General features: G+C 41.6%; 1 protein-coding gene across 1 annotated transcript in view; it reads left to right on the top strand.

Annotated features, from left to right (window-relative positions):
• The window catches only part of tinagl1 (tubulointerstitial nephritis antigen-like 1), a 40,037-nt gene that overhangs the window by 2,255 nt on the left and 13,627 nt on the right, over nucleotides 1-24,155 (top strand). The window contains exons 2-8 of the mRNA XM_079750006.1: nucleotides 11,244-11,557; nucleotides 14,672-14,738; nucleotides 18,231-18,323; nucleotides 18,404-18,518; nucleotides 20,229-20,355; nucleotides 20,694-20,844; nucleotides 21,111-21,297. Coding sequence (XP_079606132.1) covers nucleotides 11,251-11,557; nucleotides 14,672-14,738; nucleotides 18,231-18,323; nucleotides 18,404-18,518; nucleotides 20,229-20,355; nucleotides 20,694-20,844; nucleotides 21,111-21,297 — 1,047 coding nt within the window. The 5' untranslated portion in view covers nucleotides 11,244-11,250. The remainder of the gene's footprint in view (nucleotides 1-11,243; nucleotides 11,558-14,671; nucleotides 14,739-18,230; nucleotides 18,324-18,403; nucleotides 18,519-20,228; nucleotides 20,356-20,693; nucleotides 20,845-21,110; nucleotides 21,298-24,155) is intronic.

Below are 24,155 nucleotides of genomic sequence, written 5' to 3'. Positions count from 1 at the left end.
CAACTACTCTCTCTCTCTCTCTCTCTCTCTCTCTCTATATATATATATATACACACACACTACCGTTTAAAAGTTTGGGTTAAAAGTCACTGATATATTACTGGATGATTATGGTCTTACATACTACATATATTAAATATACACTACCGTTCAAAGGTTTGTGGTCACCCAGACAATTTCATGTTTCCAGGAAACAGTTTTCAGCTACCATAATTGCATTAGGGTTTCTAATCATCAATTAGCCTTTTAACACGATTAGCTAAACAATATACCATTAGAACAAGGGGTGATGGCTGGAAATGGCCTCTGTACACCTATGTAGATATTCCATTAAAAATCACCTTTCGAGCTAGAATAGTTATTTACCACATTAACAATGTCTAGACTGGATTTCTGATTAATTGAATGTTATCTTCATGGAAAATGGGATTGTTGAAGATATTGTAATTGTTTTCCCTTTGTCAGTCCATTACTAAGGGCAGGCTCGTAAAGGCCAAGCAGCCCACCGCTGTATGTGTTGATAGAAACATTGTCAATACAGCTGTCCGAAAACATACTCACTGCATGCGTGTTTGTAGCCTTCCTATCTGTCCTCATTTGCTTCTGTTCCCCCCCTAAATCTCCAATCTCCTGAGTCTTCTCTTTTTGGTTTGTTTGTTTGTTTGTTTGTTCGATCAATTCTTTCTTTCTTTCTTTCCTTCTCTCTTTCCATCCATTATCTCACACATGTGCGTGTTAAAGACTTGTGTATCTCTGAAGTCAATAAGCCGCCAGTGGGGTTAGAGGTGGTGGCGTATGTTTGAAGCAGAGCTGGGTAGCTGGTTGGGTTTCCTCAACCAACTGCGTGTGTATGAATAGCTGGGACTGCAGGAAGTCTCTTTGTTTCTCTAGCCATGATTGTCATCTTGTCCAGTGTGATAATGTCATCCAAAGGTTGAGCCTAGCCACACATGTCCTTTTTAGATCAACAAAAATGTAGCACACTTGATAATGGCCTCTCAATTACAATGGTTATCATATTGGAACTAATACCGCACTGTTCATGTAATCCTAAATAAAACAATATTAAAAACAAATGAAAACAAATTCTTTACACGATAAACAAAACCAGGAAGTCAGGTGAGTTATGGCAATTGTTGTGGTCCCTTTATGGAACCAGAAACGCATCCAGGTCTGAGACGAGACGGGCTGCTCTGTGTTGACCATTCTGTTAATCTGGGAGGTGAGGTTGAGTTTATATTACTTCAACTGGTTAAAAGAGATAGGAAGCCGAAAGTGAATGGTTCATGTAAGGTCCTTTCTGCCAGCTCGTTTGAAACTGCAATCCAAGTGTGTTGAGCGTTAGTGTGAGTGATCTGTGGTTAGCTGTACCAACAAATTGCTGAGCACATAATATAATAACAATTTGCCTATAATGTTACAACGTATAACATTTTGGTTCACCTATTAAGTAATGAAAGCGCAGCAATGCAAGCATAATAATTTTCTCCTTACTTTATGAAGCAAGCATAATAATTTTCTCCCTAGTGAGCATTTGATTACATTATAAAATTAGTCAATTTATGGGTAACATAATTGTTCAATCCAAAGTGTAGTATCCTATTCATGCAAATAAACTATTCAATAGCCTTTACTGTTATTCAGGGCTCAAAGTGCATTGACATTTTTTAAATGCATGGCAAATACTATTGGTTAGTTGAAAATAATATCAGACAGCTTCAAACTGAAAGTTTTGTTCATTTACTGAAGTACCTTAGTGAAATAAACTAAGTGTAAAAACAGCTAAGGCAGCAACCTACCTGACTATATTGAACTAAAGCAGAGGCTTCTGAGGGGGAGAGCGAGAGGGGGGGGGGGAGATGGCATGATTGTGGATTTTACGTTGGCTACCTGACGAGTTTAAGCTGTTTTTTATTTGAATATTTAACCAGAAAAATACGTAATTGAGATTAAAAAAATCTCCTTTTCAAGTGTCCTGGCCAAGACAGGCAGCAGTAGCCTACAGTGACAAATAGCCTGCCACAAAACATTAGAAAAATAAAATAACTTAAACAGTCAGCAGGGGGGAGGGGGGATATCAATATCGCAAGACATTTCAGGTGGCTCAAGGAGGAGGCTACCTGACGTGAGAGTTTAAGATGTTTTTTTATTTCAATATATTACCAGAAAAATACGTATTTGAGATAAGAAATCGCCTTTTCAAGTTTCCTGGCCAAGACAGGCAGCAGTAGCCTACAGTGACAAATAGCCGGCCCACAAAACATTAGAAAAATGTAACTAAAATAGTCAGCAGGGGGAAGGGGGGATATCAATATCGCAAGACATTTCGGGAGGCTCAAGGAGGAGAGTAGGGATGTAACGGTTGCCGGTGTTTATGGTAAACCCCTATAAAAATGTTGACAATAGCAATTAATGTTTTAATTTCAAATAAAAGTATTATCTCGGTGTATTACCACGGTGTGGAATCTGTGTTTAATCATTCACAGCTTTGTGTCAGTCTGCTGAAGTTGCCGGACAGGCGCACTGTGTAGCCTACAACCTGTGTTTAAACTTTCTTGAAGTCTAATTCATGGCAGAAGGAGGAGACGACAGCGCTCAGGACATCAATCAGTCCTCTAAAAGGACTAAGTCTGAAGTATGGACATATTTTGGGTATTATAAGAATGCCAAGGGACAGTTGATTGAAGACAGTTATCCTGTCTGCAGAACGTGCAGGCAAAAAGTTTTTGCTAAAGGCAGCAATCTCATGACTCATCTATGTAAACATTTGCTGAAATGAATAACATGGTACCAGAAGCATTCCATCTAGAACCCACATTTTCGTTCAGTGTCGGAGTATGGCATTAATCGGGACACTTTTTCCCAACAAGGCAGCAAAGAGGGTTCAGTTCCAGCCACCTCAGAAAATTCAGTGAAGGAGGAAGTCAAGGTCTACAATTCTCTGCCATCCATTCCAACTGAGGGAGCTCCACTGGTGTGGATGAGGGGCCATGCATAAGAGCTGCCTCATCTTGCCAGGATTGCAAGAAAGCTATCCCAGCAACCAGTGTTCCATCTGAGAGACTATACAGTGCCAGCGGGTACATTGTTTCGCCTCTTAGATCACACTTTAAACCAGGGGTTCTCAAAGTTTTGACAGCTGAGGGCCAATTTAGGAACTCAGAATTTGACTGAGGGCCGCCAAAGGAAAAAAAAATCAGGCGGGATACGCCGTCAGCATCCTAGTGGTGAAAAGAAACCTTGCACCGTGGACCTCTGGGAGTGAGGTCAAGTGAGGTCTAAATCACGAAAACTGAGGTTCATCCTTTCAAAGTAATGTACAGTCGGATTAAAACTAATAAATGTAACAGGATTTAATTGAAAGCTAGAGAGAGTCAACTTTTTTCTTTATATTTATTTATTTTTGTTGAAATTAATATTGATATAATAATAAAAATAAAAAACTTTTTTTAAAATTATTATTTTGTTTTACTTACATCTGTATGTCATTGTGGGCCGCCAGGAATGTTTCTGCGGGCCGCCATTGGCCCGCGGGCCGCACTTTAAAAAACCAATGCTTTAAACCAAACCAAGTAAATATGTTGACATTTTTTCAGTTTAAACTCAAGTGAATAGAGATGCATACATACATGATGCTTGATCAGCAGCATCTTATTTGTTGATGGAGAGAATAGGAATACATCAGTTGTGTTCCGTTGATTTGTTTACATATTTTTTTATTTTTTTATTTTATTTTTTATGTCATTAACACTTGTAATTTGTTTATAGCAGCTGTTTATTTTAAATGCATAATGCACTTTGTCTTATTTTTTAAGGTTTACTTTAAAATGTTCATGTGAACAGTTTTACATTTAAATTTTGATGATGAAAAAAAAAATTATACAATGATTGGTGTTTCTTTGATTTGATCACATATCGTTCTTTATGTCTTAGCTTGAATGTTTGGATTTGTATAATTTCAAACTGCACGACTGGAAATGTTCCTGACAAATAAGCTGTTTACATGCTGAACACCTGGTCCTTTGATGTTAAAAGTTGCGCTTTTGATAATAATATAATGATATATTTTTTAAATATAATAAACACTGTTACACTTTTGAAACTATTTCAGTTTATGTAGGCCTATCAGTGCTTTCTGAACATATTGAACACACTTTAAAAAATATAGTGATAATACCGAAAACCGTGATCATTTTGGTCACAATGACCGTGAGGTTAAATATTCATACTGTTGCACCAATAGAAGAGAGTAATATACAATTTTAGCAACAAGGTATTAATGACTGACCCTGCCAAACTTTTGGTGGTGGAAATGCACCGAACCGTACAACCATAAAACAGTTGGAAGGGGGGAGGGGGCGATATAAATATCGTACTCCTCCGGTGGTTTACCAAGCGGTCTGAAAGGGTGCAGAAAAACTGGAGCTGCACACGCCGTTCGTTAATTGGTCGACAGAATCGTCACTTTTGTGTGACAGGGGGATAAAAACAAACAAAGTAACCACGAGGTATCTCTGGACAATGGTGAAGCCTCCTTTATTCAAGAAAATGTTGCACAAAAGTTTGCCGTCCTTCTTGGACGCCGTCCATTATTGCTCTTTGTTTAATGTGTCGCGTCAACCTTGTCTCACAGGAATCCGTGAAATGACCACGGACACTTAACTCAAAATCTGTGGAATCCGTGATATGGCCACAGATTTTGCTCCAATGCAAGTTAATGACACTCATATTCCGTGGCACACACAGATCCCCTTCTCAACGACCAAGTCGACCATGGGTGCTTAACTCAAAAACCGTGGTGGCCTCACGGAATCACTTCAATTGTCAGTGATATGCCAACGGAATTTGCTCCATTTCAAGTTAATGACACTCTTATTCCATGGCACACACACAGATCCCCGTGTCAACGACCGAGTCAACCTGTTCTCACAGGGATCCGTGAAATGACCATATATATATATATATATATATATATATATATATATATATATTTATATATGAATGAAATTCATATTGATGGTATGGCACTATATCCCTATTTTCGCGCATGCACCCATATTGAATTTAATAGACCATTTTTGTTGCTTCGAGGAGGTCTGGTGGTCTCTGTATATAATAAATAAATGAATATATATATATATATATATGACAAAATAAGTGAATATCTATAAATATGTATGTGTATTTATATATATATATATATACACACATATATATTTATACATATATAGGCCTATATATTTATGTATTTATTTTGTTGATTCGAGGAGGTGGTGTCTGTATATAATAAATAAATAAATAAATATATATATATATATATATATATATATATATATATATATATATACACATACATACATACATATTTATATTTATTCATTTATTATTTACGGAGACCACCAGACCTCCTCGAAGCATTGACAGTGGTCTATTAAATTCAAGATGGGAGGGCTAGAATAGGGATATAGTGCCATACTGTCAATATGAATTTCATTCTTAGAATTTCCGAGAGGATGGTCAATGGTCAGATACAGATCTCGTTATAACAATAATTTATATTGATGTAACGAGAAAGGATGTAATGATAACGCCAAGAAAATAAAGGCTACATGGTTATAATAATTTTAAATATAGTTAACTTATAAAGCATATAACGAGACAACGAGACGATCTAGCTGTGAGCCAGCAGAGGCTGCATTGTAACGATAATAATAACATGGCCTACTTATAAAATTATAATTAAATAATTATATATTTATTTATATAAAATACATATTTTAATATTTAATTTATTCAATGTTAAACCATTGCATTTCAATCGGGAGATTATTTTTGACTTCAGAAGGGGGGGGCGGGCTGCTCAGGATTCGTCAAAACAACAATCCGATTCATCAAATTTTTTCAGCCGACCCCCTCAAAAACTGAAACTAACCACGTCCCTTAAACCCAGTCTCACACAAGATTGTAGTAAAACTGCCCACAGCGGAAAAAGCATTACAATAACCGCTCTAAACATGTGACACGCCAATGGTTTTTTTGGCCTATTCTTTTCAATGGGCCTGCGTCCACGCCACGTGACTGTTATGGTTGGTATGGTGTTTGCCATCGACTGCCCCCCATACCTCTCAATTTTCCAGTTTAGACTTGGGATTAATAAGTTACTTTTGTAATCAAGGTGACTCACTTTCACTTTCTTTTAATCACTGTCTGGTGGCTATTTACATCACTCAGAGATGCGCACGGACATATTTGGTAGTGACACAGCCTATAACATATTGGTGAAAGCAAAACATCAAGCTCATTTAATTAGGGTTATTTGAAATAATTCATTAAGATACCATGTTTGAGAGGTCATTCCTCCCCCTGAGTGTGTATTGACTATTTCTGGTTATTGAAATGTCAATTGCAAGCTTCCTATTTATATCTACTGTACCCCTACTGTCCACAAGCATCCAACATGCATATCTGAGAATCAGGCCTCTCTTTAATAATGACAAAAAAAATATGAGAGAAATTCACATTCACTTTTTGTTATCTCATAAGGGGTGTGGTGCCGGCTCCTTTTGACCCCAGAGTTCAAAAACGTGTCCACAGGCCAGCTGTATCTACACACCTTAAAGGGGAACAATGCGACTTTGGCCAGTTCCTTGCTGTTTTCTTGGTTTGTGCTCGCATTGAGCTCCCCCTACAGCTTTGGAGGAGATATTTTGCAACACTGTCGTAACAACTCGTTGACGACCCTTCCCTATCCATTTCTACGCTAGCCATGTGCATGTTTTCAAAGAAGCCGGCGAATGCGTGGAGCCATGTCCGAGGTAGATGTTCACAAAGAGTAGACAAGGTTATACATTTTGAAAGGGTGTATGTGTTACAATAAACCCATCCTTTTTTATAGTTGAAGGGGAGATGTTATATCCTAGATTAGAATTGTTTTATCTTTGGTTGTTGAACAGAACGATCAGTGTAAGAGAGTTGGCCAACATAAAACATAACGATAGCATGAACAATTTGTGCAGCAATCGTACATTCATGTATCTGCTCAAGTACGTCACTGTGTATGGAACTACAGGGAAATGGATTCAGAGATCGAGATGGTATGCTGTTGCTAGTCCCCGCAGGAGAGTTGTCAAAGGCAGATGCTGTGTCTGGAAGATTAGGGACACATTTATGTCTACATGTAAATGCTTGCAAATAAACATTGTTAATAAATATTATTGTATATGGTTTTAAAATGTTTCCATTTTTTTAAATAACAGATGTTTGCACCAGCTCTCTTTCATTGGTTCAATAATGCACACTTTTTGGCTAGAAAAATATTTATTTTGGATCTTGAAAAAAATGCCAGTGACAGTTCTTCATGGTTTGTTTTTTTGCTGTACGGCTATTGGGTAACATCTTCTCGAGGATTCTTTGGATCTCCTTGTGACACTTGTACCCACATAGGTTCAGATGTGGGTGGTGGCTGTACTGGGGCAGGCAGGCCGAGCCGTCTTGGGTCATCAAGCCTTAATCCTCATAACAATGCTGTTTGCCAACGCTTGTAACTAAGACAAAATGCAAAGCAATCTTTGTACAAACATGTTTACACGCGGGTAAGTACACCAAAGGTATAACATGGCTAAAGCTATATTGGAGGTTCACGTATCATAACAGTTCTGTTACCAGCGAATATGTGCTCACTAGCAGCTCTCGTGTAGGGTACTGCATTATATGGCCAGCCGGACATATCACATGATATAGGCTATACACTCTTAGAAAAATAAGGCATTCGAATAGCGGTCAGGTGATCTAAATAAACAAGAAACTGGATTCGGGGATTTAGCCTGTATCTGGGGGACGAGACGACCAGCAAAAGAACCATGAAAACAAACGTGTTTGGTAGCGAGTACGCTAACACCCCAGCAAGCAAGCAAGCTAGAAACATACAGGGCTCACAACCAAACGGTCAAGCAAACACATTTTTACAGAGACTATCAACATCAAGAAGCCACAATACAAAGAGGACAAAGTTCACCCAAGGGTACTTACAATTTCAAGAGCAACACGGCCATGGCAAGTCGGCATCCGATTTGCAGTATTCTTTTTCTTTCAGTTCACGCTATTCCTGAGAAGCTCGCCCAACGTTTACTCGTGTCTGGCCTCTCTGTTGGTCAGTCTCCCTTTTCTCTTCTTCTGTTTCTCCGACATTGGGTTTCTCTGTCTCTTTTTAGTCGGCTGATCCATGATGAATGTAACAATCCCTTTGTAATTTTGTTTATATCGAGTCGGTTCTGTGTGCGTGGGTCTGTAGTGCCGTAAAGCAATTCGGTGCTTCGCGAGACCCGAGACTCCCCGAGAGTGGGCGGCGGGTCGCCGGCAGAAACTTGCATATTCCCTTTTTCCTCCAAGATGCGCTAGGGGGAGTCGAAACAGCGACCAATCGACCCATAAAGGGTTATAGAACCATCACAATGACTCTTAACCTGTTATATTAAGGTAAATTAAACAAAAAAAGTTGCATAGTTCCCCTTTAAGGCACAAATTTACACCCCCATCCCACCAAAAATGGGGACCAGAAACAAACCTGTCTTATGCACATTTACTTTACTGTTGGAGGTCACGCCCCTTTTCCCGTCTTTTCAAGATAGCTAGAGATGTCAAAATCTTTTTTGGACAAAGCCTCTCAGAAGACCTAGTGGATCAGAATGTGGTGGAAAGACAGTTTTTGAGATAGGAAGGTCCTACCGCCCTGAAACTTGACTACCTTATTCTAGGGCCTAACTCGGACACTCACACCGAAGCTTGGCCCTCTCTGACCCCAAGGGCAGGGAAGGGGGGTCCGAGGTTTTGGGTTAGGGTTGGGGCTGGCTTTTTTCCAGAGACCCACAATTTTCACAGAGTAATCACAAGATAAACCCTAGTTGAAGTTCTAATGGACAGAGATTCTATCTCTTGTCAACTAATTCAGATTAATTTCTAGCAACGGCTTGTTGCCAATGCGTTTCAATGGAGCATTTGATGATGCTGTATGAGCCTTTCCTGTAGGGCTGGAGCCCCCCCAGTTGATAATCGCATGCATCCTATGAGACCCTCTTTGATATAAAAGAGATCCCAGGTCTATAGCTTACTTGTTAATGTCCTCGACTCAGTCACCTAATGCATCACTTCCTTTAGGTCTTCGGCCTCCTAATTGATCATTGTAGTATATTTGAATGCCCTCTTTCATATGTATGACACCACCACTACTGGGACTTGGCAACAATTCTCCATATCCATATGGGGGGGGGGGTGCTTGTGGACAGTAGGGGTACATACACTAGACATAAATAGGAAGCACACTCAGGAGGAGGAATGACCTCTCACACATGATGACTTAATTAATTGTTTCAAATAACCCTGCCTCGTTAAATCAATGAGCTTGGTGTTTTGCTTTCACTAATAGGTTATAGGTCTAGGCTGTGTCACTACAAAATCTGTCCATTTGCATCTCTCAGAGTGACGTAACTAGACACCAGACAGCGATTTAAATAAGAAACGAGTCAAGTTCAATACAAAAGTAACTTATTAATTACAAGTCTAAAGTGCGTTAAATTGACAGATATCCCAAGGTGTCCTTCTATTTCCTAGCCAGCGGACCCTAGTTTACACAATAACAACACAATTGACTGCAGCTCAGTTGCCGCCCTTAACGTCATTAACGTGGTTTGGAGCAGAGATGTTTGAACTCATGCAAATTGAGTTGACATTTTTTTGCACGTTTGCAACGTGAACAGTGCATACATTGTGTACATTAATGTTCCTCATCACAGCGTCCCGCTCCTATCACAGGAATCTAGAATCAATATGTTCAGGGGTTTGTTCAGAATATTGTGCATATAACATGAACATGTATTAAATGCAGGATATATGCGTGGATGTTACAGAAAATGATATAATTGCCCTAGGTCGTAAAGAAGTGGGTGGAAGGGGGCGGTCGATGGCAACCACCATAGGATTGTTGTTTTGACGAATCCTGGCAGCCTGTTCCCCCTTCTGAAGAAAATAATCTCCCGATTGAAATGCATTGGTTTAATATTGAAATAATTATACAATGAAAAATACAAATATTTAGTTATAATTTTATAAGTAGACCATGTAGCGAGTTAGACTATTGTGTAGGCTATAAGGTTATAGGCTGAATTTGGCTAAAATGTAGCCTCTGCTGGCCCACAACTAGATCGTCTCGTTGTCTCATTATACGCTTTATAGGTTAATTATATTTAAATTATTACAAGCATGTAGCCTCTATTTTCTTGGCGTTATCATTACATCCTTTCTCGTTACATCGATATAAATTATTGTTATAACGAGATCTGTATCTGACCATTGATCCTCCTCTCGGAAATTCTATGAATGAAATTCATATTGACGGTATGGCACTATACCCCTATTCTCGCCCTCCCATCTTGAATTTAATAGACCACTTTCGTTGGTTTGAGGAGGTCTGGTGGTCTCCGTATATAATAAATGAATAAATATAAACATGTATGTATGTATGTGTGTATATATATATATATGTACGTGTTTATATATATTTATGACATTATGTGTTTATGACATTAAATGACATTAATGTGATTAATTCCGATTAAATATTTTAATTGCTTGACAGCACTAATATATATATATATGGTCATTTCATGGATCCCTGTGAGACCAGGTTGACTCGGCCGTGGAAACTGAGATCTGTGTGTGTGCCACGGAATAGGAGTGCCATTAACTTGCATTGGAGCCAATTCCGTTGGCATATCCCGGACAATTTAAGTGATTCCGTGAGGCCACCACGGATTTTGAGTTAAGCGCCCGTGGTCGACTCGGTCGTTGAGAAGGGGATCTGTGTGTGTGCCACGGAATATGAGTGTCAATAACTTGCATTGGAGCAAAATCCGTGGCCATATCACGGAAATTGGCGCGTTTCCGTGAGGATTCCCGGTATTTTGAGTTAAGCGTCCGTGGTCATTTCACGGATTCCTGTGTGACCAGCCTAACCGCACCTAACCGTAGTGCACCATACCGCACCGGCTGCTGGTAAGACTGCGTGAGCTGCAGGCTGCTTGGCACATGCGCAGGAGCAACTTGTCGAACAGGCCTGCTATTGTAGTAGCAAGATATCCACATAGGTATACTGAGGCCCATTTAGAGCCATCACTGTATTCTAATAGATCCCTGGACTTTTATCCAAAAAAGTAACCCATAGAAACCTTTTTCTGCAATCCTTTGGACAGATAAAGCATGAAGCTCATCTTGTTGGTGGTGTCCACGCTGCTCTTGCTGGTCGGAGAGGCTAGCGCAGATCGCGTCCTCTCCAGCAAGAGGGTGAAGAGAGACCTGACCAGCCCTCTGCACCGCGGGGGCATTAGGGACCCGTTGGGCCCCTATTGCCAGAGGAGGGGAGGCTGCTGTCCAGGCCGAGACGACCTGTGCACCGTGCCCTACCTTGACACCATCTGCTACTGCGACCTGTTCTGCAACCGCACCGTGTCCGACTGCTGCCCTGACTTCTGGGGACATTGCCTGGGCATCGAGCCCCCATTCATCGGTGAGTTCATTGTTACAACCCTACCGTTCAATATTTGTGTTGATACATATATATTCTTTAGGTTTTTTCCGCTATTTCAAATTGAGTTAAAAACACTGAGGCCCAGTTCGGAAAGTCAAATCTCCTTACCTATGGGAGCATATATGCAGCAAAATTCAAATGGCAGTGCAATTTGCAATTCAATAAGTCAGTGCATTATGCAATTGACAATTCATTATTCAATTAAATAATGTAATTTGAAAATATGTTATTCAAAGTGTGTTTTAATATGCAAAGTGACAATGAGATTGTCAATTCAATTTGAGTTAAGTTATAACAATAAAAGTAGAATTAACATTTGTCACATTTTTTTTGTTGCAAATGGAAAAGCTATAGCGCCCCCGTGATTGCAATGCACTTCGCCACACTCCATGTGTAGCAAACATCAACTTACATTCCAATCCGCAAAGCGTATCAGCGAACCTACGGGCCCTCTGGGCGGGACCTACATCACTTCCTCGTCAGCCCAACCAGTATGGACAAGGCTGGTTTATAGTCCTCTATTAAGTGCTGTATGTAGACACGGAGAGCCCTCTCCATAGCCATAGAGCCTGTCGGAGACCCTCTCTGTTGCTTACGTACGCATCCAATATTTTTCAACCATCCGTCGACGCAACGGAGACGGACGGAGACGGCAAGGGCTGTGATTGGTTCCCTAACAAAATCATTTCCGGAATCACTTTGCACCTTATTTACTTTGCACCTTATTTACTTGCACCTTGTTTACTATGCACATTAAGGACCAATAAAACACCAAATAAGATTTGAAAAGGTTTTCAAGTTTATTTACAACACTGTTTCCATGGTTAGTAGCCATCACATAAGGGCGATCGGACGGCGAACTGCCCCCCTCGAGGGGTCTCCGTAGTTAAGAAGCAGGATTAATGATTAAAGAGTCGGAGTAGTGTACTCCTGTCATCTATCCTATCTCCCAGAGCACTCTATCAACTGCATCTGTGTCCTCAACACCATTGTTGAAGACACAATCTTTTGCAAAGCGTTTTGCGGATTGAAATGTCATTTAAATTTTGCAACACACGGGGTGTGGCGAAGTGCATTGCAATCACAGGGGCGCTAAAGCTGTTCCATTTGAATAAAGGCACTCAAAAAAAGTAGATTGAATTGAATTAAGGATTTCATTGTCACTTTGCATATTTAAAGAAACTTTGAATAATTATTTTCAAATTATATTATTCAATTGCATAATGAATCTTCAATTGCATAATGCAATGACTTATTGAATTGCAAATTACAAATTGCATTGCCATTTGAATTTTTCTACATATATGCTTCCATACCTAACCTTTATGCCACCTGTCCTTAACCTGTTTGGAAAACGTCATCGGGTTAGAGATGAAAAGGTGCTTCCTTTCGAACATAGGAAAAAAAAGCACTGTTTAACGGTAACTTATTATACCACCAGGTGTGAGGGTGATTAGCCATTACAAGCTGTTTTGAAAATCAGCCTCTTCTGACATCACAAGTGGGCGTGTCCATCTAGATGTATGATTTGCTACAGTCCACTCGGTAGGCTGGTACAGTGATCTATCCAGCAAACATCTTGGTGGACACACCCACTTTTGATGCCAGAAGAGGCAGATTTTCATCTAGCAGGCATGTTACCAAACACTGGGGGTTGACTTATAACACATACGCACGTGAAAACACAAACAGTGTGTAGTAAAAATACCACAATGACTGAGTTTAATTCGATTTTCAATACTATTTGAATATAGGTTGCACTATACTATAAAACTACAAACACAGGCAGCAAATATTTAATTTTTGATAATCAGTTTGTCAGTTTGACAGAGCTGTGTTGAATGCTGTAACAGCTGTAGGGGCTGGTGTCTTAGGAACACCTTTATGTACTATGTGTATGTCTCTTCACCATTGGCAAGGAAGAAACAATTACATGGATTATAGTAGGGCTGCTCGATTATGGGAAAAATCATAATCACAATTATTTTGGTCAATATTGAAATCGCTATTATTCAAATGATTATTTTTGAGTTTGAAACATGTTGTATTTATTCAGCATGTCTCTCCGATTTTGATATCCTCTCTGAGAACTTTGAAATTTCGCCTTAAAGAAATACACAAAATGGTCAAAAAGAAAATCTTCCAATCTATAATGATATACAGATATGTATCAAGCTGTTCTGCCCTTTCTGTAAAGCATAAAGAAAAAAAAAATAAGAAAAAAAATTGATTATGTTAATTGTGTGATCGTTTGACGCCAAAATCGCGATCAAAATTCGATTAATTGCCGAGCCTTAGATAAAAGGATATTATTCATTGAATTCATCCAACATATTCCTTTCAACACAAGACATCATAAAACCACAATATAAGTTTTAAGTATCAACGTAGAGTAAAATTGCTCCACACAAATGGAATTACAAGTAGGGCATTTAGCAGACGCTTTAATCCAAAGCGACTTACATGGGTTAATGCACACATTGACACACCGACGGCAGAGTCAACCATGCAAGGCGACGGCCAGCTCGTCAGGGGCAGTTAGGGTTAAGTGTCTTGCTCAGGGACACATCAACAATCAGCTAGGAGGAGCTGGGGATCGAACTAGCAACCTTTCGGTTACAAGGCAACTGCTCTACCTCCTGAGCTAAGCCGACCAGAAACAGTCGATAAGTTTCCCCGGGGCCATAATGGAGCCAAAGAAAAGTGTGGTGACCCCTACTCTGACTGTGCTAAAGGTGGTTAAGGCTGGGCCTGGGAACCCAGCGAGCCAGGATGGACGCCAACGCTGCATTCCTGCACCGTATTACTGGAGCTCACAGTGACTTAGACTTGGCTTATAAGAAACAAGCACACACACAAACACAAACATACACACATACACACACACACATACATACAAGCACGCACAGAAAGACACAAGCACACATAGATAGTTTGTTTCAAACAGTTGACAGTATCTTTATTTGGGGAGATGGTCATTGGGCATTCTTCTTAGAAAAGAAGAATGTAGTAAAGAATGTGTGAAAACGTTTTCTTTGTGTTTTTTGCTGAATCACTGCGAGTGTTACATGCTTGTGTTTGCCTCCTCCCTAGGCCAATGTGTAAAAAACGGAAACAAGTTCTTATCGGGCCAAACCTACAAGGAGAACTGTAACTTATGGTATGTATCTTGATGAACTGTCCGTACTGCTGAATGACGTACACCTGTCTTTTCCTCTTCTCCTCTTATGTATTCCTAAACATTATTTAATAAAAGTTTAAAAAAACCTTGCATTGAGGATTGTATGTTCATTACATAAGACATTCCCCCCTCTCTCTCTCTCTCTCTCTCTCTCTCTCTCTCTCCCTCCCTCCTTCCCTCTATTGCTCACTCCATAACACACACACACACACACACACACACACACACACACACACACACACACACACACACACACACACACACACGGTGGCGGAGACACACATTCCTCATACCCCTTTACTCCTTTCACTTCCTCTCCTCTTTAGCATAGAGAGACAAAATAACAAATCCCACCACAGGGGATGTGTGTCTGTCCGTCCGTCCGTCCGTCCGTCCAACCTAGATTACAAAAGCGTCTTCCTGTAAACCAAACCCCACTAAGAGTCATCTAAACAGATCTCTGTTCTCCTGAGTTCTCCAAACTCAGAAAAACATTATTGCCATTAGGATTGCTATTGATCGGAATCTGATTGATGTCAGGTCTGGTTACTTCCCCCTCCCGAGGCCCCAGCAGATAGATTTGCCCAATATCCCATTTGTTTATGAGCCCTATAATTGGCCTCCATGTTAAAGAAAAGGGGAATATATCTTCTGTTCTCCGGGACAACAGCGATGGCAGGCTGTTTGTTGTCCCTTAAGGAGACACTGATATGGACGAGGTGCAGCCCCTGGTACACTAGACAGAGGAGTGTAAGGGGGATGCAGGGGTTGGACAGTGATAAATGAGCAGTGTTGGTAATAACGGCGTTTAAAAGAACGGCGTTAGGTAACGCCACACACACACACGCAAACGCACACACCAAACAGATTCGATGAAGCAGCAGAAATGGAGAATCCGGAGCAATCCGATGAAAAGTTGGCATTTTCTGTAGTATTCGGCAGATGTTCCACAGCCTTTGCAACTAAGCAAATTAAAATTCAGTTGGAAGCGTATCAGGGCCTTGAATGGGCAGTTCAACCATTTAACACATAAAGGCCAAGTGAAATTAGTAATTCAGTTACTTTTTGGAACAAGTAGTGAGTAACTATAACTAATTACTTTTTAAAAGTAACGTTCCCAACACTGCAAATGAGAGAGACGGCTGTGGCAGGGTTATGGAGGTCAAGTGAAAGAAAGAGGAAAGGAGAGGAGGAGAAGAAGAGAAAGGTGGATTCCTCACCTGTGTCTTTTGGTTTCCCTATACTTTCAATATCTACTGCAGTGCAGATTGCTTGTGGTTGTTTGGTTATAGGTGTGTGTTTGGTGCGTGTGTTCTGCACGTATGCAGCATTATACAAACACCCTCTTATCTCATGTGTAGTCAATATTGACTTCAAAACAACATCTCATACGGCCAATTCATATTTATTTTGTCTGGCCAGTTTAAATTGGTGTTTATCTTTGCTTGTCCAGACCTGGCCAAGACCTTGGCTCAATCTGACACTCCATCCATCCGGGGGCCGTCTCAATTCAAATCAACCAGATATGTGTTGGACGGGGAATAGTGGCGAATAGTGGCGCTCCTGGCCTACTGGATGACGTTTTGCAAAGACGAACTCTCCAGGTCAAAAATCAAGGAGTTGGATGCTTTCCTGGATGTGAGGACGCCGGGAACCAAACTGTGTCAAACTCAAACAAAAGAGTGTTGCGGCCGTTCACACTAACGACACACACAGGATTAGAAGAACTCCCACACATGCACACACACACACAAAGACACACACACACAAACACACTTACGCTTCCAACTCGGTCTCCCACCTCTCACACCGCACTCCCACTTTCCACCTCCCTCCTAATCTCGTGTCCTTCCGTCCTTATCCCCTCTCCCTACGAGTCACACTTATGCGCTGTAATCCCATCGCACATCCTCCCTCCCTTCCTCCCTTCCTCCCTTCCTCCCCCTTCCACCTTCCCTTCCTCCCTTCCTGCTCGCATCCCTGACAGCCAGCCATCCTGCAAAGCCCAGCCTCAATAAATGTCATCACGTTCAAATCAGCTCCCGCTTCTTCCACACCCTCATGGAAGCAAGAGTGTGTGTGTGTGTGTGTGTGTGTGTGTGTTTATGTGTGTGTGTAGATACATAGCTCCCATCCCACTAACAGCTGGTTCCTGTGGTCTCTGGTGATGTCAGCATCCTTGTCGATCCTTCAGTAATGATGTGCAGCAAGCCGCCTCCTCAGCTCCTATCGCCTCTTAAGACTTGGCCTGAGTTTAGTGAGTGTTTCATCCGGCTCATTTGATACCAGGGGACCTTGCTTCTAAGCTTGATTTCCTTGGGACTCTAGACAGGTCTTTAAAGAGATGACAGCTGCTGGGGCCAGCCCATTCTGCAGGAGAAGGGAGATAACTAGGTTTGCTAGATTGGGCCAGATTGGGCGGGGAATCTGGCAATACTGGAGATAACATGCTTCTGATAACAGCACTTTTGCATCGCTAGTCAAGGCTGCTAAATGGAGCTCACTGTTGGCTTTCACGATGATAACGATGATTACTATTAGATAACATTAAACATTGAGTCGTTAAATGGCCCCTTGTATCCAAAGCCATGACGCTGGTTAGTCTGTCTCTAATAAAGAAGTATCGGTATGACCTCTCACATGACCGAAAAGGCACCTACAACTCTTAGTCCGGACCCGTGAGGTCTAACGGCTCTATTGGTGGTACCTCTCCAGAAGGACAAAGCCATTATCTGTTTCCTTCAATCAAAGGCAACCTCCCTTTTGGGCCAATCTGGGCCCCCCGCTATTCCTGTGTTTTACCCCCTGCCAGAGGAAGGTGACAGATGACCTACTAAAAACGCAGCAGGAAGGAATGTTCTTGGAGAGGGGAAATTTCATTTGGCTTTAACACATAAGCCTCAATCAACCGTTGAGTTCAGAGTGTGTATTTTATTCTGAATGTCATTTAAATATAAAAGTAAAGTAGTTGAATCTATTTCAATTGACAATATGGTCATTGTAATAAACACACACACACATACACACATACACACACACACACACACACACACACACACACACACATCTCTCTACCTCTATACCACTGTAAGAAGCATCTATAGCTCTGTTTTGTGTTGTTCTTTAACAGCATCTTTAGAAGTTGATGTCTTCTCTGCTCCCCTCTGCTGTGCTCTGGCTGCTCTGACTAAAAAAGGCAATGGGCTTTTAGAGGAGAAATGTCCCCTCCCTATTTTCCCTGTTTTTTCTCTCTAATTCAGTTCCACTTGACTCCCCTGATGAACTCCAAACTCAGACTCAATCTCTTATGTCATCTCTTCTCATATAACTGCATTGATGTTTTTTTATAGAAATATACAGCTTACTAGTTGTTGTTTTAATGTTAAATGTATTATTAGAAATGACAACTGATGTACTACTGTGATCTACTATATACTATAATGTACTTCTGTGTACTACTTTGTACTACAGTACATGTGGGACCACGGGACGCTGGGAGTGTGAGCAGAATGCCTGTCTGATAGAGAACGACATGATCCAGTCTGTCAACAGAGGGAACTATGGGTAAAGATCCCCCCCCCCCACACACACACACAATGCCCTACACACACACACACTACATAGTGCTCTGTGCTGTTTTGCAGATGGAAGGCCTCTAACTACAGTCATTTCTATGGCATGAGTCTGGAAGATGGCATCCGGTACCGACTAGGCACCCAGCGGCCGTCTAGAACCATCATGAGTATGAACCAAATCCAGGTACATCTGTCCATCTGTCTGTATGGGTATGAGTCTGTCTGTCTGTCTGTCTGTCTGTCTGTCTGTCTGTCTCTGTGTCTGTCTGTGTCTATCTGTTTATGCATCTGTATATGAATCAGTCTCTCTTTATGTCTGTATGGTTATGATTCTGTCATCTATATATATTTAATTGTATCTATCTCTCGGTCTTGCTCTCTTTCTCATTCTCTTGAGTGTGTTGATTGTCTTTAGATTGCGAACAGATTACACAAGATCAAACCGAAACCAGACAGCCCTGTTACAGAATAAATTGGCACCTCCTCCTCCTCATTCTATCCATCCATCCCTCTATGCATCCTGGAGTGAAATCACACCGTTTTTTTATCTCTCTCTTCCCTTCTTCTACCCACATTCCTCTCTCTCTCTCTCTCTCTCTCTCTCTCTCTCTCTCTGAACTAAACCCCTAACTCCCCCACCCCACAGACACAAACACACCCTACCCCCATCTACCTTTCATCAGCATGTCCTTACCTGCGTCAGGGACCAGATCACAGTCTCATTCATAATTCCCCCACTCTGCCTAGACTAGTAGTCTTTATTAACAGTATCAGACACACTGTGTCAAGGGTTAGCATCGCCCTAAGGAGCAGGTGATTGTAGAGGTTTGACTCTGACTGATCGTTAACCAAGACTTCCTTTTATCTGGAATGGAGCACATTCCTTAGTTGGACATCAGCTTGTGATGATGTGTAACTGCTCATTGAATAGCTAAAGATTAATTGAGAGGAATGCAGCCCTGGCTGAGTGGAGAGCATGTACATGTGAAAGTAGTCAGACGGTATGCAGAATCACGTGCCTTTTGCAATCACAACCATCTGAGAGTGAAGGGATACAGTCAAACTTGTGATGATGTTTGGATAAGTTATGAGACAGTTATGGGCTGCCAATCCAAGGGGGAATGTTAAGCAGTGATATTTGATGGACATAACTACACAATTCACTTATCTTACAATGCACTCATTAACTTAATGAATATAATATTGAATGTTGTTGAAGGGTTGGAAGAGCAGGAGCAAGACAGAGATGATGTGGTAAAAGTTGAACGATCACAGCTGTTTCAAATTAAGAACACTTATTATTCCTTAAATTTCGAAGAATTTATAATAATTGCTAATTATACTTGCATATTCAGCATGAAATGGACATTTGTCTGGGTGGTGTGAAAACAAAGTCTATGGTGTCCATGTAGAGTATCATTATCTTCTCCTCTTCTGATGTAACCATAAACTGCTCCTGGCCAAATGGTTTCATAGAGTGGACAGCCTGTCTGTGTGTTGTGGAGGGGGCATCAGATATTTGGGAATGCTCCACAGTGGGAAAGAATGATACTGGGCATGACGCTGCTAATCATCAGTTGTTGAGCTGAATTATGAAATCTGCCTCCAAAGGAGACATCTTACTGCTGGCAGCTCCTCTGTGGAAGCCCTGTGTTTGTGTTTAATTTGGTTCACATAGTGAGACTGCACTTCTTTACCCGCTTGCCAAACCACAAACTATCTGAGACCCCTTAATATATATCTGAGCATATGTCTGTCCTGATTTATCAGAATCTATTTTTGGTGATGAGGATATTTCTTCTGAATAGTAAATACTGCATGTGCTCCATTATATCATAGTGAGTGACATTAAAATATACATAATAACTCTGGTCTCCCCTGGGGCTCCATGCAGATGAACATGGACCCCCAGAGCGAGCACCTTCCTGGATACTTCAACGCAGTGGAAAAGTGGCCGGGGAAGATCCACCAGCCCCTGGACCAGGGCAACTGTGCAGCCTCCTGGGCCTTCTCTACCGCAGGTGGGTGTCATGATAGTGATGTGATGAGGATAATGACATGATGCTGATCAATGGTAACGATAATATAATGACATTATTATGAAGGAAGTGAAAAAGGGAAGTTCTTCTTACCTTACAACCATTTCAAATTTCACCGTACTTAAAATGTCAAACAATAGCTAATGAAGTTGATAGGAAATTGGAGCTAGCCCTCTAAGTAAGAGCTAAAACCTCAACTTTTTACTCAGTTTGAATGTTAGAAATAAAAAATGTATGTTTAACGGTGGGAAAACCATCAGCACAAACGCTCTGACTTTCTATCCCTGTTCATTTGGACACTTCTCTGCCTGGTGGAATAGCGGTGGCCTCGGACCGTATAGCCATCCAGTCAATGGGTCACATGACTCCCCAGCTCTCGCCGCAGAACCTCATTTCCTGTGACACGCGCAACCAGGGTGGCTGTGCTGGGGGCCGCATTGACGGTGCCTGGTGGTTCATGAGGAGAAGAGGGTAAAGGCAGAACAAGCAGCAAACCCAGTGCTTCACGCACCATAACATGTTGGGAAGGATAGTCAAGTAATGATAAATGGTTTGACTCCCTATCTCCTATGTATCTTAAATTCATTATGAGTCGCTTTGGATAAAAGTGTATCTAAAGTGACTAAAAAAGTAACTTTAATGACTTTAGTTTCACCGAAGATGGAGACCTGCTCCGTCCGTTGTGCTCTGCTATGCCGTTGCACGTCCCTAAACCTGTGGCCCATCCCTTGGTCCAGGGTGGTGACTGAGGACTGCTACCCCTACATCCAGCCCGAGCAGACCCCCGCGGAGGTGGGCCGCTGTATGATGCAGAGCCGCTCGGTGGGCCGTGGGAAGAGACAGGCCACGCACCGATGCCCCAACTCACGCAACTACCACAATGACATCTTCCAGTCCACGCCACCATACAGGCTCTCCTCCAATGTAAGAGCGGCAAAGACGCCAAACCTGGGGGAATATGTCCATGGGAACCTTTCTAACACCCTAAAAACCCAGGTGAACAGGTATATGGGGGCCATAGTAAACACACTTAGTAAATGCGTACATAGGGACCCTATCCACATATAGATCCATATGCAGTACAGGCCTCCCTGGAATATGCATTCAAAAATGATATTTCTGTTCCTTTGCATATACATGCTAAGACTCAAATCCAAAAACCCTCGCTCACACACATACACCCACATCCACCACAAAACGATTACTTCATCGATTTTAAACGCTCCGCTTGCAAAAAGTGTCCTTTAATCCACAGTAAAGACACGGGCTTGTGTCTAAGCCTGCTGTGCATTGGGGAGAATTCCTGGCGCTGCTGTAGACTGTAATCTCTATCACGTGGCGGTCTTTCTATTGCTATGCTTTTGCGGTGTTGTTGCATACCTTCATTCACGCGTACCCGCCCTCATTGTGAATGATAATGGAAGACTACATCAGATCAAGTGTCTGTCGGTAGCTGTGTATATGTGGAAAGAATGCAGGCTTATCTTGGCCTGTATCTGTACCCTTCAGAAGATCAGATACAGTAAGTTCATGTTAGCCTAGGAAGTAGCTTTAACTGGTATTTAAACTATATATGCTTTATTTAATGTATCTATTGAATCGTGTCCCAGAGCACGATCGTACGACATTTTTTTCTTGAAATACAGAACGAAATGTTAACCCATGCATTTTCAATGGGAGCGCTTCTCATACTATTTTGTGCTCCACAAAACTAAATGTAAACCCACTCATTTTCAATGGGAGCACTGAAATTACGCTACACAGAACGACTTTTAAACCATTGCATTTAAATTCAGGAGGTTTTTCAGAATTTTGCCGTAGACCTCCTCAAAAACTGAAACTAACCACGTCCCTTAAAAACTCTCTCACCAGAATGAAATGTAACTACGTTGGTCCACAGCGGAAAACATAGTAGTTTCGCAATAACGGCTCTGAACATAGGACATGCCTACGTTTTTTTGCCTATTTCTTTTCAGGGCCTGCGTCCACGTCATGTGACTGTCAAGGTTGCTAAGGTGGTTGCTATGCTCTTTGATATAATAGAGACCCCAGGTCTATAGCTTACTTGTTGAAGTCCTTGACTCAGAAGTCCCCTACTCATTGCATATGTTCCTTTAGGGCTTCAGCCTCAACAGAAATAGCCAATACACACTCAGGATAAGGAATGACCTCTCACACATTCATGAATTGTTTCAAATAAAGCGGCCTTGTTTAATAAATTAGCTTGGTCTTTTGCTTTCAGAAATTGGTTATTGGATGTGTCACTACCAAATCTGTCTGCATCTGTGTTATTGACGTAACTAGCCCCCAGACAGTGATAAAAAACAACGACTAGTCACATGTCCTCAGCATTTTCTCAGCATTTTTACATCTGGATATTTCACCCTGAGGGTGATTCAGACTTGATGCTTTATATGCGGACATCGTGTCATTCAGACATCAGTAGAATCTCTGGGTGGTTTAGGGGGATGGGCTTGAAGGGGCGGGTTATGACGTAGGGTCTAAGTTTGAAAGAGGTGGGAAAAGTGGGCCCACTGTCACTTTAGTTTGCATTGGTTTGACCCCAGACAGCATTGAGGCAGAACAGGCAGAACTCATCGCAATCATCTTAAATGTTGCTGGAACGATGCATCATATATTCTGTTTAGTGCTGTCAAGCGATTAAAATATTTAATCGCGATTAATCACATTAATGTCATAGTTAACTCGCGATTAATCTCACATTTTTTTCTATTCTAAATATCCCTAGATTTCGTGCTGCTAGCCTTTTAGTGAGATCAAGGACAGTAGGAAATATATTTGGTAAGATGTATTTAAGAAGAGAGACCCGCAGTGAATTGAACCCGGTCCACTTGACATCGGGTAGGTGCATGACAGTGGTAGGCCTACCGTAAAACTTCAATAGCCCAGGCTTTTATTTGTTTCAATCACTGAACATTCGAACAAAACTCTTGCTCAGCAAAGATGGGAAATACTAACATTTATTATTTAAACCAGTATGAATATTCCTACCGTACGTAGGCTTATACACATTACCAGGCTATCGAATAACGCCCCCTACACACACACACACACACACACACACACACACACACACACACACACACACACACACGGTGGCGGAGTGGTAATCGGTGTCGAGTGAATCGAGTGAATCGAGTGAAGTCGAGTGAATTCCCGGTGGGCCGTTAACGTTTCGGGGCTGTCGGGCTGATTACTGCGGGATAACAATATTGCGTTTATAAAAGTTCCTTGCAGCGCCGTCCGGCAGCCTGAGCTGTGCGCCCGCAACCTCTCACTCACTCAACACACGCAACACTAACAAACTGTCAACTTGCAACCAAGTCGATTTTGTCTAGAGGGGAGTTACTGAGCGGCCCCTCCCGAAGTGGTACAGCCCAGGTGGGCCGTGAACTGCGATTGGTCAGAAAGACATAACAGCTAATGACAACATTGAACTCTCGTGCAGGCTCGAACAGAGTGACACACAAACACACACACACACTTTTAAGGGGTTTTTCACCCGCTCCGTATCCTTGCTTGCCCCAACAAGTTTTTGCGGCGTGCTTGTTGTTTTTTTTCCGGTGTAGCTAGATCCGGTATGGTGTTGTAGTTTTTCTAACGCGACTAGTTGTTGCTAGACAGCAGTTGAAAAAACTACAACGTTTGCCAAGCCAAAAGAGTGTTAATCGCGCGATCAAAAACTGAACGCCGTTAAAATTGGTTTGCGTTAACGCCGTTAATAACGCGTTAAACTGACAGCACTAATTCTGTTGCATTCA

This window comes from Pollachius pollachius, assembly GCF_949987615.1.
Source record: "Pollachius pollachius genome assembly, chromosome: 13".
Lineage (NCBI taxonomy): Eukaryota > Metazoa > Chordata > Actinopteri > Gadiformes > Gadidae > Pollachius > Pollachius pollachius.
The sequence above is the reverse complement of the archived record's forward strand: the minus strand, read 5'-3'. Positions and strand labels throughout refer to the sequence as shown.